Raw genomic sequence first — 12,510 nt, 5'->3', positions numbered from 1 at the left:
TGATCCCCAGTATTCAAAGAATCAGTTATGAGGAACAATTAGTTAAACTAGGGCTCTACAGCCTTGAAAAGAGGGGCCTCTGAATGTATCTTGTAGAGATATATAAGAGCTTGAATGGAATGGAGAAAGTAAACCACAATAATACTTTCATATGTGCTAAGGCAATAGGACAAGAGCCCACAGATTGTAGGTTATAAAGGGTAAGTTTAGAATTGGAACCAATAACAGCAACCAGGTAGCTGAGGCGAAAACACAGGAAACATTTAAGAAACCACTTCAGAACATAATAGGAAGACATAATAATAATAACAATCCTTGCATTTGATATAGCGCTTTTCAAGTCTTCTAGACCTCTCAAAGCATTTCACAGAATATACTTCACAGAATTCGCCCACAAATTGACTGTATATTTGTGGGCAGAAATAATGGTTGTATTTTGGAAGACATAATAACATAATGGTTGTATTTTGGAAGACATAATAACATAATGGTTGTATTTTGGAAAGATTGAATGGAGTAAATGTCCTTCTTCATCCAAATATTTCTTGTGATTTCATCTTGTGACATATCCTATAAGTAGTATTATCTGGTATCAGCAGCTAAATGTCATTCAGATACCACATGTAGTTCTAGATTTTACTATAACTGATTTTAGTGAATGGTCACATTAATTTCTAGCAAGAGATTTTATCTTCTGATGGCTGTGCAGTATATATAAATAAGGTTAGCCTTCCACGATTATGATTTGAAACTGCATTGATTAGTTCTACACTACTGACCAGTGGATCTGTTCTGAATTAACTGATTATAGTTATAGTACATTTGGGGTGTGGCAACTGACTTGATTACCTCTGAGAGAAAGAGGGAATTAGGCAGGATTTATGCTCATGATCCCTATACAATTACCCAATTTACAGCCTTAATTGTAATCTAAGTTATATATGTAATAAGTATATGTGGGCACAATTGAGGCTCTTGAATACTTCACCATTTTGTCAATGAAACGTGGCAATGATAGGGATCACTGTTTTGAATTTATTGTTTGGATGTAGGAATGCAAGTAAGCATGTAAAATCCAGATATGTGTCAAATGAAAGCCAAAATTGTATCCAACAGTAAGAAACATAAATATTTGAAATTGGCAGCAGGTCAATGAGCATCTGAAAGAGAAGAATAGTTGGACATGCCAGAAATGTCAATTTACCTTTCACTTTCAGATGATTGATGTGCTGTTTACATTTCCGATTTCCAGCATTTTCACTTTTTCCTTTAATTCCAATAGCAATTAGTGAGTCAGCAGCTATTTGATAAGTGCAGTCCATTAGAGTTCAATTCAATTTCAATTTGACTTAAGAGAGTGGAGAATAGTGGAGCAATTAATTATTATTTTGATAGCCCTTAATATTCTGCCACATCCCTTCTGTAAGGCCTCACAACACCCGTCAATCCAGGTAACCTGTGGTATCTTGTATCTGCAGTGTGACTATATGAGGTAACAAGAGTCTACAAACTATCCAAATTCAAAAACTATAGCTTAATTTAATATTTGTTCATGTATGCGTTAAAATAATACTGTTTAACAGTATTTAAGTGAATAATTATCAGGGAACCACTGACAATAGAAAACTTTCTTTCAGTTTCTGAACACACTGATAAATCCTGAAACACTATATTATTAACATAATATCCTTGTGTGATTATGATTACACTAAAATTCAAGGGAATGGAGAGGAGCTCAGTCATTGTCTAACTTGGAAAACTCAGGACTTGAGTCAATATCCTGAAATGCTTCTGTGTTAGTAAAACTGGCATTAACTGAGGCATTCTGTTTTGGATTCACGTGCACCAACTCAGACAAAGTGATATTATCGTGATTCACCAAGGTCGTTTTATCCATGTTTTCTTTGCTGTGTCGTGAAACAACACTGTCAAGAAAGTCAAATTTTGGTGCCAAGATTCCTCGTTCAAACAAATACTTAGCCAGATGAGAAACGGCAAGGTTACCCAAGAAGGATGATAGCATTGACATAGTTTTAAAGGGGAATCTCTGAATGTAGACTGGTTCACCTCCATAGACTTGCTCCAAATAACATCCAGGATAACAGATAAATGGTTGCAGGTGTAAATATGGTTCTCCTCCACTAATTCGCAGCAAAAAGCCAATGATGTAACCAGCAATGGAGCCATATGTATTGATCCCTTTGATGAAGAGTACGCCTACCAGCTGAGGGAAGATAATAACATACACGAGATCCGAGCTCAGATACCACAAGCCGTAGACCGATTTGGCTATCAAAGCCATAGACATTGAAGCTAGTCCAAACAGGAATATGGTGATTCGCATGACCCACAGAATTTCTTTGTCAGTAGCCTGCAAAAACATATTATATTGAAAAAAGAATATTAATTGTGGGATGACAAATAAAATTTACACATGTAATGTTCTTCAAATCGCAGCTGAGGACTCAATTTAACATTCCTCACCCAGAATGCTCCAGTCAACTCCCCGAATATTGGACAAACAGTTTGTGTATAGGTTTCAATACAAATAACAATATATATATAAAATTGCTGTGCTTTTAAATTATTAAATATTTAGCTGCATTGGGTGCCAAGACAGGAATGTCAAGTGCCTTGGGATGTTCTCCCGATGTGAAAGGCCCTAGATAAATGTAAATCTATATTGTACAGTGCATTCTGTTCCTTGTGTCTCATTATGTGAAATAAAAAAGAGTTTTACCAAATATTTGAGTGAAATCCAACCATGTGACAATTCATAATATGGGAGAATACAAATATCATTCAGAGAGAACCTGATGTATTTAATTTGGCAAAGAAAATGTAACCAGAATAAATCCTCTTTGTTGCAATATATTATGAAGAATGCCATAACATAGCCAAAGGTAGCTTCATCCGTAATAACACCGCATGGATCAATGTCTGGCAACCTCAGCTTACCTCCTGTCTGAATGTAAGATTGTAGATATTTCGAGCAAACATAGCGCTTGCTGATAGGATAGAAGAGTCCGCTGATGACATCACTGCAGCAGAGATGGCTCCAAGGCCAAAAAAGGAAACGTAAGGTGGACAAAGATGCTGCAGTACTATTGGTAAAATCATATCTGTCTCATTCTTGCCCTTAGGGTCTGGTAAACCATAGGAAGTCTGATTCCAGTCTATAAAACAGGAACATCTGAATCAAAATCATGCTTATCCTGCAGGCATAAGACATTCTATTTGTTTTAAAGTTATTTTCTTTATGGACATGTATAAATATTTGGCATCTTAAAGAGTAAAGCTAAAATATCACTTTTACTCAAATATGAGTTCCAGTTTTTTTCATTAAAAGCTACCTCCAAAATCACAAGTATTCTACAATTGAGGTGAAGTTCTTTTTTCCCCCATACCTTCTAAAATCTTCCCATGTCTTAGATTCAGGGTGCCTTATATTTGAGTAAATATAGAATATAAGCATCATTTGGTAAAATATAGAGAACAGACTCAATTTACAAAAATATATATATAAATGGTAAGATGCATAGAGATCAAATATTGGATTTTCTTGTTATGCAATCCAGGCTATGGAGCTTACTTAAAGACAATATATCAACAGAAATCAATAACAACTTGCATCTATATAGCATGCTTCACGTAGAGTAATTTATTGAAGTGCTTCACAAAGATGGGATTGGATACCGAGCAACGGAAATCATGTAGGGGTAGAGGGAAGTGGTCATATGCATGTTTAAAGGAGTAGGTGCTGAAAAGATTATGTTACCAGTTGATGCGCCAATTGCACCGATTAGCGCAGATGGGATAGCCATGACTATGCATCCAAAGGCAGCCAGAAATGACAATACTTGTGCATAGGTTGCAGAAGAAGCTGAGAGAACCCTCTGAAAATAGACCTGCCATGGGACTCCTCCCAGCATCTGAAAAGTGCAGTTAATAGTTGCATCATCAGTATGTTCATCCACTATTGTCTGTAGCTTTCTATTGCTAATAAATTGAATGACTTATACAGTACAAATTTACATTATATAGCCACTTTCATTAACATATATGAAATATTATTATCTAATAATACCACAATTTCCTTTATGCTAGCCAATTTTTTGACGTGTTATGAATGTATTTCAGTTTTTTTTAAATACTACTTTCTAGTTTGTTGGTTTCACGCTGTATGGGAAAAATACATGTAAGAATTAAAGTCTAAAAAGATTGTTACACAGGAAAACACAGGATGCATCCTTCATACCAGCAATAAGAAATTATCCAACCAGGTGAAGATGTCTTGTGAATTTATAGTCCCCAGCCAAGGCTGTTGGTAAACTTCCTGGGTTGCAGTGATGGTGATGTCTGTAACTGCTGGATGAAACATGGCACTGGGTACACTGATCCACTGTGGAAAGAGGATTAAAAGGTTGCAGCACTGGCTTTCTTCAATCAAAGAAAAGTTTAGTTAAGTTCCCAACAAACCCGAACAGCTGTCAACCTTACCAATCCTATAAAGATGCAGAACAATTGGACCACATCTGTATATGCCACAGAGTACAAGCCACCCACCAGAGTGTAAAAGATTGCGATCACCGCAGAGACAATAACCGAGATGTTGATATTGATGTCCACAATAACACTCAAAGTCGCACCTGAAAAAAAGTGTTTGGGGGTCAATGGTAATATCTAACGTTTATTAAATATTTACCAATTAATCTTTTGTTTGCTTCACCTTAAGGTGAGTTGACTTTCTCTCGGAAGAAGCGATTTTACTTTTGCAACATATCTAACACGGATATGTGTTTTTTTCTGCCCCCCCCCCCACCCGCCACAAAAAAAAATTAACCCCAACAATTCTACATTGTAAGCGTTTCAGTGGAAAGATGGAAGACTTCAGTCAACGAGACATTTCTTTGCGATTGGGGGTAACACCTCGTTACCTAATGCGGAGAACACGGCCGCCGACCAGAACATCTCGCCCATCAGAGCGGGGATGAAGAGTAGCCCTCCCATCCGTTTGCCATAGATTTGCTGAAAGGGATCCAACATGGTCACATAACCTCTTGACCGCATGGGTTTAGCGAAAAACAACCCCCCTGCCAAACAGAGAAACAGCTCTTCAATCCTAATGACAAACACACACCCAACTCAATGGGTTACAATTACTGCAATCAACACACAAACCACCTGCTCTCTCCACTTCAACCCCCTGCTCTACCACTTTTGATCAATGCCACCTGCCTCCAAACCTCCCTCCTAAGTTTCCGAGCCAAATCAGAATTTTTGATCAAATGATTTTTCTTTTTTTTTAAAAAAAAATTGCTTTCATCAGAAATCTTAACAACTGTAAACTGAGTAACACATCCCTCGCCCTCTCTCTCTCCTTGATTCACCACAAAAGAAACTTCACATTTATTGCACTTCATTATTATCTTTTTAAAAAAAACTTCTGCTTAAATCGTATCTGTTGATTTCCCCCTTACCAAAGTGAGGCGTTTTAACCTTTAGCTCATCTTATGCACATGCATCACCAATGGGATATGTGCGCTTCGTTTTCCAATGAAATACTGTGTAACAGTACTGTAAAATGTAGATAGATCCTTAAATAGGCGACGCACAATTTAAAAGATCGTGGTACAGTATCAATAGTTGCTGGATAATGCTAAGTACATAAAGATTTAGTGATATACCCGTCAGTATTATAAAAATCACAATGCAGTGTAAGAATAACTGTTGTCTTTTTCGTGCTAATTTTGCTCCAAGAAGTCATCAGCGTTTGCACATTGGATATTAACGTCATTGTACTTTCATTTACATAGGAAAACAAAACTAAAATCTTGATCAGCTGAATGACCATAACGTTAATTCTCCCCCCACATATATTCTGTGTGTTTAAATCATCCATCGTTTAAATTAAGTATTGCTTGACTCTCCAGGATGCGCCACAATCCAGTATGTTTTCAGTAAACAGCAGCAGAAACCTTTCAAATGTTTGGTTGAGTTATAAGGAAGCACTTGGGGATTAATTGGCTGCTGCTTGGTTGAGTTAGACTGGAGCTTGATTTGTCTCAAGTGGTGTGTGCTATTAACCAGTTGTATGTTGAATACTGTATCTTGGATTCGCTGAATGCGATGTGAATTACATGGGTCTGGTGGTGACATCATGAGTTAATTGAACAGAGAAACAATAATCGATTTCATAGTTATCTGCTACTGGGAATAAAACTGTCTCGAGTGTATGTGTGTGCAGCTCTAGAGTATTATATTCCCGTCCTCAATACTGTTCACAGAACTGAAATATTCAACAGTGCCGGCAATACACAGGGTTTGGGGGAAATAAATGAGTTCTGTTCAAGAGCAGTGTATTGCAATTACGTTGTATCTGCACATATGACTTTAAATGTGAAATTATATGTGGATTGATTAAAAAAAACTCGTTTGCTCATGTTTATGGCAGCAGTTAACTAGTAAGTGGTGGTTATGCATACACATCAGCCCGTGCGACTGGTTGCTGGAGATCTGTATGGCAATTGCTGAAACTTTCGCTCCTTCCAGTTCAAAACTGCTCGAGAGTTTGATTTCATACCTATGACCAGGCTGAGTGCATATCCAAAGGGAGCCTGTGCCCATGCCAAGCCGTGCCCAGGGACATACACCTCCTCTGCTGTGCCATTGATATAACCACCACCAACCCAGGTCGCTGGAATGGGAGAAGATAAATATTTAAATTTCAGCCCTTGTCAGCACAAAGCCAAATTGGCAAATCCCACATTCAGCAACGGCGAGGGAAGCTGTCGCTCTGGTTTTACAATCTGAATTGCATCGTACAGCCGAATTTCCGCGAAATGTCTCAAAAGAGGTTCAGAGGAAGAAACAAATACAACTTAGCTGATTTGATCGCACCAACCCATTACATTGAAGCAGAAATCTATTTGGTTATTGAATGCAGTGTGCTGGTCTAGCTCTCCATCCTCTCTGGAAATCTGAATCAGTTGCTTATTACTTTCGGTGTTAAATAAAACAATTGCTGGTGACTGTCCTAAACACCTGTAAACTAATGTCCTGCTGCTTTGCCCTATCTGAAAGTATTGTGTATATTTCAACGTTCCCTAACTCTATCTGAGACTTGCTTTAGCCAATATAATCTACAGGGAATAGACCAGAATAAACAGCAAACACAGCTTCAATACGTCCAACCCGTTGAAAGTAACGGGGAGCTTAACTTGGGCGTTTACTGGAATGATTATCCACTTATTTCATAAACGATTTTCACTCAGCAAATCAAACACCATCGGTCAGTTCAAATTGCCTGGCGAGCAATTTGCAGGAACAAGTCATTGAGAGGTGAAGGTGTGTGTGTGTGTGTGTGGAGTTGGGGCATTGCCAGATTTATTTCCACATCTCTGAAATAATGTTGAATCACTTTCTAAGCGGAGTGAGAGCGTCTCTCCCTGTGAGTTACTTCTTCCGCATAATAGTATGGATTGAAACAACTGTAAACTTCACTCCTTACGTTAGGCGATGCAATGCCTTCACGTTATACCGCTCACTCGCTCACTGCCACCGATTTCACTCCGCCAATGGAGTAGGTATTCCTATATATAAAAGGAAAACTGCATGCGCTTGAGAACTGAATGAGGGGTGAAGTTACTTGGGCAACTAACTTCAGGGTGTGGGGAATATAACGCTACAGACTCACCAGTCATCGTGAATCCACCAACCAACAACCCCAGATCTCTCCCTCCAATCATTATGGCTTCACTGCGATCAATCCCTTGTTCGGATCCCACATTTTTCGTTTTCCAAGCAGCCCATATTCCAACAAGTAGGATTAATAAATAAAACACCACAATAGCTATGATCCCTTCGACGTGAACAGCCATGTTCAGTTGCAAAATAGCTGGTGTCGATTGCTCACCGACTGAGACCTGTAGGAAAACAAAACACACGTTTTCTGCTTTGCGTTTGAGAATTGATACACGAATCCCACAGAGCAACGTCAGGGGATTCCTAATAAAATATATGCATGTAGTCTTCAGATCAGAAGGCAAAACGCACACGTCTGGAGTGAATGTAAGTGTGTGTGTGTTGGGGGGGGGGGGGGAGGGCAGTGTTGTCTCTCTGAATCAGTCTTGGATTTAAATGTCTGTTTGAACCGTTCAGTGAGGAATGTCATCTCCATGTACACAGTGCAAAATACGGGCACAAACTAATTCACGGATTGCAATAGACTGCAGCTGCGAAACTGAATCTGAGCATCGCACAGTATCGAGAGGGGAGAGCTGGGGAGGGTCGCATCCAAACATTGCAATCCGCGAAAATGCTTCAGTTCTCCGGTGAACCTATTGCAGTTGGAAGATCGCTCGTTGATCAGCCTGAAAAACTTTAACCGATCTACGACATAGATCAGTAGCTACAAACCGCAAGGTTTACACATGGACTGTCTGTGCTGCTCACCCTGTTTCCCCATGTGGGTGTGGGTCTAACGGGCAGCTACTGCAACAGGAGCAAAGATCTGTCAGGATCTGAACACGATTCCAGCCTCGAAAACATCTGCACTATTCAAAGCCGCTTATTGGCAATATTTAAGGCTTATTTTTTTTAAGAGGGAAAATTTGACCTGAAGCTAACAGACTGGCTTCAATTTGGGAAACAGAGGCAAGGCTCAACCTCAGCCTTTGTTGTGAGGAACCTGACTTCCAAGATCAGCTGCAATGGGAATTGCAATCCAAGTCACCACCGAAATGCGTGGTTCGCTATTCGCAACAAGGCGGATGTTTTGCAGCAATGCACAGAGAAAGTGATCACCACTGGACTTACCTTTGGGGTGGATTGTGTTGCCCTGTACTTGGGGGCGCATGTGGTCCCTTTGGCTCCCGACAGCAGATGGTCAATCAGCAGCAGTGGTTTGGAGAGGGGATCTCTCTCAAATGGCTTTATATAAAGGAGGGGTTTGGGCAGCGGTTCCAGAAGAGGCGAACGTCACTGAGATGTGAGTGAAGGCTCCATGTGGATGGTTGGGGCATATAAAGTCCTGCACAAGACTCGCTGAGGGGCTTTCACCACCCAGAGGACGGTGGGTGGTGAGAGTTGGAAATGACATGACGCACGAAACACAGGGCAAGTTGGAATTGGTTGGATCAGTTAAAAATAAAAATCCATCACTCATTCTTCAATGCTCTCACCACTTCTTATTGTGGAACCCATCCAACTATCTATTTTTAGATTACTTATTTACATTAAAAAAGAGTGATTGTATGCAACACACGAAGACACTCACAAACTTCTCTGAGATAGGTTACTAGGAGTATTGATGAGTCTGTACAGTCACTCATCCATTAACGAAAGTGGGCATTGCATAAACCTTAATGCCTCCTTTCCATGTACTGCCTCCTCAGTATAATGGTTCAAGTTTTTTTTAATGTAAAGTGCCTGACAGGATCCCTTTTTGTGGAGTCCTGTATCTCAGTGGTTAGAGCGCTCGCCTCGCAAGCGAGAGGACCTGGGTTTGATTCCCGGCAGGGCGAAACGTTGGGCAAGTTTCCTTACTCCACATGCCTCTGTTTACCCAGCAGTAAGTAGCAACTCTGTTGTTAGTCAATTGGTAGATTGCTTTTCCGGGGTAATAATCCCTTCAAAAATATATAAATAAATAAAAAATGTGGTCACTCAATCCACGATTGTTTGTGCGCAATTGGCTGCCACATTTCGCCAACAAAATATACAGTCATTTCACTTTACAGTATGTTCTGTGAAGCACTTTGAGACATCTTAAAGACGTGGTATGGTGCTATATCAAATGCAAGGATAATTTATATATTATTATTTTGACTGAGTTTGGGTGAAGCTTTATGTCTGTTTTTTGCTCAGTAGTAAAATAATTAATTATATTCAGTCAATATACTGCACTTGGGGATAATAATAATCCTTGCATTTTTGATATAGCACTTTTCATGTCTTCTAGATGTTTCAAAGAGCTTCACAGAATATGCTGTAAAGTAAATTGACCGTATAATTTTGTGGGTGAAACGCAGCAGCCAATTGCACACAGCAGTGTCCCACAAACAGTCATGGCTTGAAAATGACCAATTTATTTATTTTTGTTTTGGAGGGATTATTATTAGGTGCGTAGGGTAAGAAAATTTGCTCAAGGTTTCGCCCTACCTGGAACTGAACCCAGGTGTCTCGCTTGTAAGGCGAGTGCTCTAACCACTGAGCTACAGGACTCCACAAAGTGCAATCGTAAATGACTAACTGCCCAGGAGGACTTTCCTTCCATTTATAAAGGATTTTTGTCTTGTGTATTAGTCAACTTACAAACTGATACCAAGATATTACGTATGCAATAGCTCCAATGCCCAGAGAGGAAATTAAAATCATTTGCTTGGCGATACAAAATGTTTATCAAACTTAGAAGTGATATGGGGGTATGGTGGAAATAAACAGGAGGTAATATTGTCGCTTGTGTGGAAGTATTCACGTGTCTGTGGAAATGATAGCTAAATTGTTTAAGATACTTAAGAAACTTGAGTGGTAGTTGCCCATAATTTGAATAGTCCAGTATAGTAAAAGTAGTTGAAAGCAGAAAGTCCCCAATTACTTGGTATCAGTTTGTAAGTTCACTAATACACAAGACAAAAATCCTTTATAAATGGAAGGAAAGTCCTCCCTGTCAGTTAGTCATTTCCAATTGCACTTTGTCCTTTTCTCAACAGAGGCCTTGCCCCTCCTACCTCTCTGACCTGCTGACTCCCTACCAATCTGTCCGCTCCCTCCATTCATTAGGCTCCGGCCTGCTCCATATCTCCCGCCCGATCCGCTCTACTATCGGTGGCCTGGCTTTCAGGCTCTCTGCCCTCACACTCTGTTGTTGTTGTTGTTAATCCATCCACAAGGTCATATCAACCAGGACAGAGGTTGAGCTGAAGGTTGAAGAATCCACCACCAATGAATAGTTACCACTCAGAAAAGACAGTTCACTATGTGCTGCTGAGCAGCGCAAAACAAAATCCATCATCTGTTGTTGGATCCTCCACAGAGCCTTTGCTGAGCTAATGTGTACATGTAGGAGGGCTTGCAATATCAACAACCAAGAAATGTCTGCAACATAAGCTGCCAGTGGATACTACCACAGAGCGTTGGGAAGGATAATACTTGCCTGGTGTCATATGCCATTCACAATATCCGTGCCAGAGTATAATGTGGTAATACTCACATGTACCCTGAAATGGGTAGATTGTTTAATATTATTCAATTACTCGAGACAGATGTGGAGAACATTATTTCTCTAGTCAATCTATTCACCTTGCTGATACAAAGCCAACCATCCCGCTCCTCCTACTTGCCTTGGATGTTAAATTCAGAGTTCCCTTGAGTCACCTGAAAGCATTGTTTAAAGCAATAGAATCAACTTCTCCATTGACTGAGCTAAACTGCACTCCAGATTGCCATCCAATAAAACATCTTCTGATAGACAGCTCCTCCCAGAGCTCAGTGGCCAGCTGTTCAGCAAATATGTGAAATTGGTAACCAGATTTTAGTACAGATTGTGCATAATTATTATTGACTTCTACTTACCATTATACCTCCATCCTTTACGCATTGAAGAAGTATTGCACAGAACTACTATTGCATGGTAAGACTTTGTACAAAGAATTCTTTTTTGCACTTTAAATTTCTATATCAGACTTTAATGGAGATAGCGATAAACCCAGTATTTGTCCAGTTAGGACCGTCCTACCCAACAGAGTTTTGCTCACGGGCTTGAGGACAAGTCTACATCATTCAAGAGCCAGACAGGGTGGTCAGCTATTAACAGTGATAACTACAGTTAATATTAATATTAAGTTTAATTTCTTTATTAGCATTTAATTTACCAATGATACGTTTTTCACTGAGAAAGAAAAAGCTGTTCATGTTGCCCACATATCCTCTTCAGTGTCATCTTTATCACCTCTTTCTCAGCAATGTAGTATGCTGACTGCTCATCTTTCTGTGTGTAATTGTAACGGTTTCTCAAATGTTCAGGTACAGGTCATGTTAATTTATCCTTTGGGATCTGATGACATTAATATGATCATATGGATAGTCCCCTGACTTGTTCCACATGCTATTCCTTTTTAGTATATAAATTTGTCTACAAAATATACAGTCACTACACTTTACAGTAAATCCTGTGAAGTGCTCAACACATCCTCCCAAATTGAAATGCAAGCTCATGATTATTATTATAAATTTATTTACAATTTGGATTCAGAAATTTTGCACAGTTGTAATGAAAAACCAATCTAATTCTTTTATGAAAAAGTATGAGTGTTCATATTTTAATATCAATTCTATATAATTGAAAACTGAACATGAATTTAAAGAACTGACCACGAACAGATAGCACATAAAATACCTACATAAATATGGGAATAGGATCCGTAGTAGACAATAACTTGCATTTGTATCTTTAGGCCTTTCACATAGGATGAACATCTTGAAAAATTTTGTTTTACGTTTTAAAATAAG

General features: G+C 39.2%; 1 protein-coding gene across 1 annotated transcript; it reads right to left on the bottom strand.

Moving 5' to 3' along the window:
* Positions 1 to 1,735: 1,735 nt before the first annotated feature.
* LOC103185772 (high-affinity choline transporter 1-like) lies at positions 1,736 to 7,880 on the bottom strand. Its single transcript, XM_007904446.1, has 8 exons — positions 7,697 to 7,880; positions 6,584 to 6,697; positions 4,938 to 5,093; positions 4,501 to 4,649; positions 4,259 to 4,402; positions 3,779 to 3,932; positions 2,959 to 3,176; positions 1,736 to 2,371 (listed from the first exon to the last, which is right to left on the bottom strand). The coding sequence occupies exons 1-8, from the start codon at positions 7,878 to 7,880 to the stop codon at positions 1,736 to 1,738; spliced, it is 1,755 nt and encodes a 584-aa protein (XP_007902637.1).
* Positions 7,881 to 12,510: the final 4,630 nt, after the last annotated feature.

Source organism: Callorhinchus milii, unplaced genomic scaffold, assembly GCF_018977255.1.
Source record: "Callorhinchus milii isolate IMCB2004 unplaced genomic scaffold, IMCB_Cmil_1.0 Scaffold4, whole genome shotgun sequence".
Taxonomy (NCBI): Eukaryota; Metazoa; Chordata; class Chondrichthyes; order Chimaeriformes; family Callorhinchidae; genus Callorhinchus; species Callorhinchus milii.
Note: the sequence above shows the minus strand (reverse complement) of the source record. Positions and strands in the feature narration are given on the sequence as shown.

Bases quoted from the DNA above. Each gene is read 5' to 3' on its own strand.
- LOC103185772 (XM_007904446.1), bottom strand. From the start codon at position 7,880: ATGGCTGTTCACGTCGAAGGGATCATAGCTATTGTGGTGTTTTATTTA. The intron at 5,094-6,583 runs GTATGAAATCAA...TCTGTTTGGCAG, and splicing joins TGCACTCAGCCTGGTCATAG to GGGGGTTGTTTTTCGCTAAA. The intron at 3,177-3,778 runs GTAACATAATCT...CCTGTTTTATAG, and splicing joins TGCAATTGGCGCATCAACTG to ACTGGAATCAGACTTCCTAT.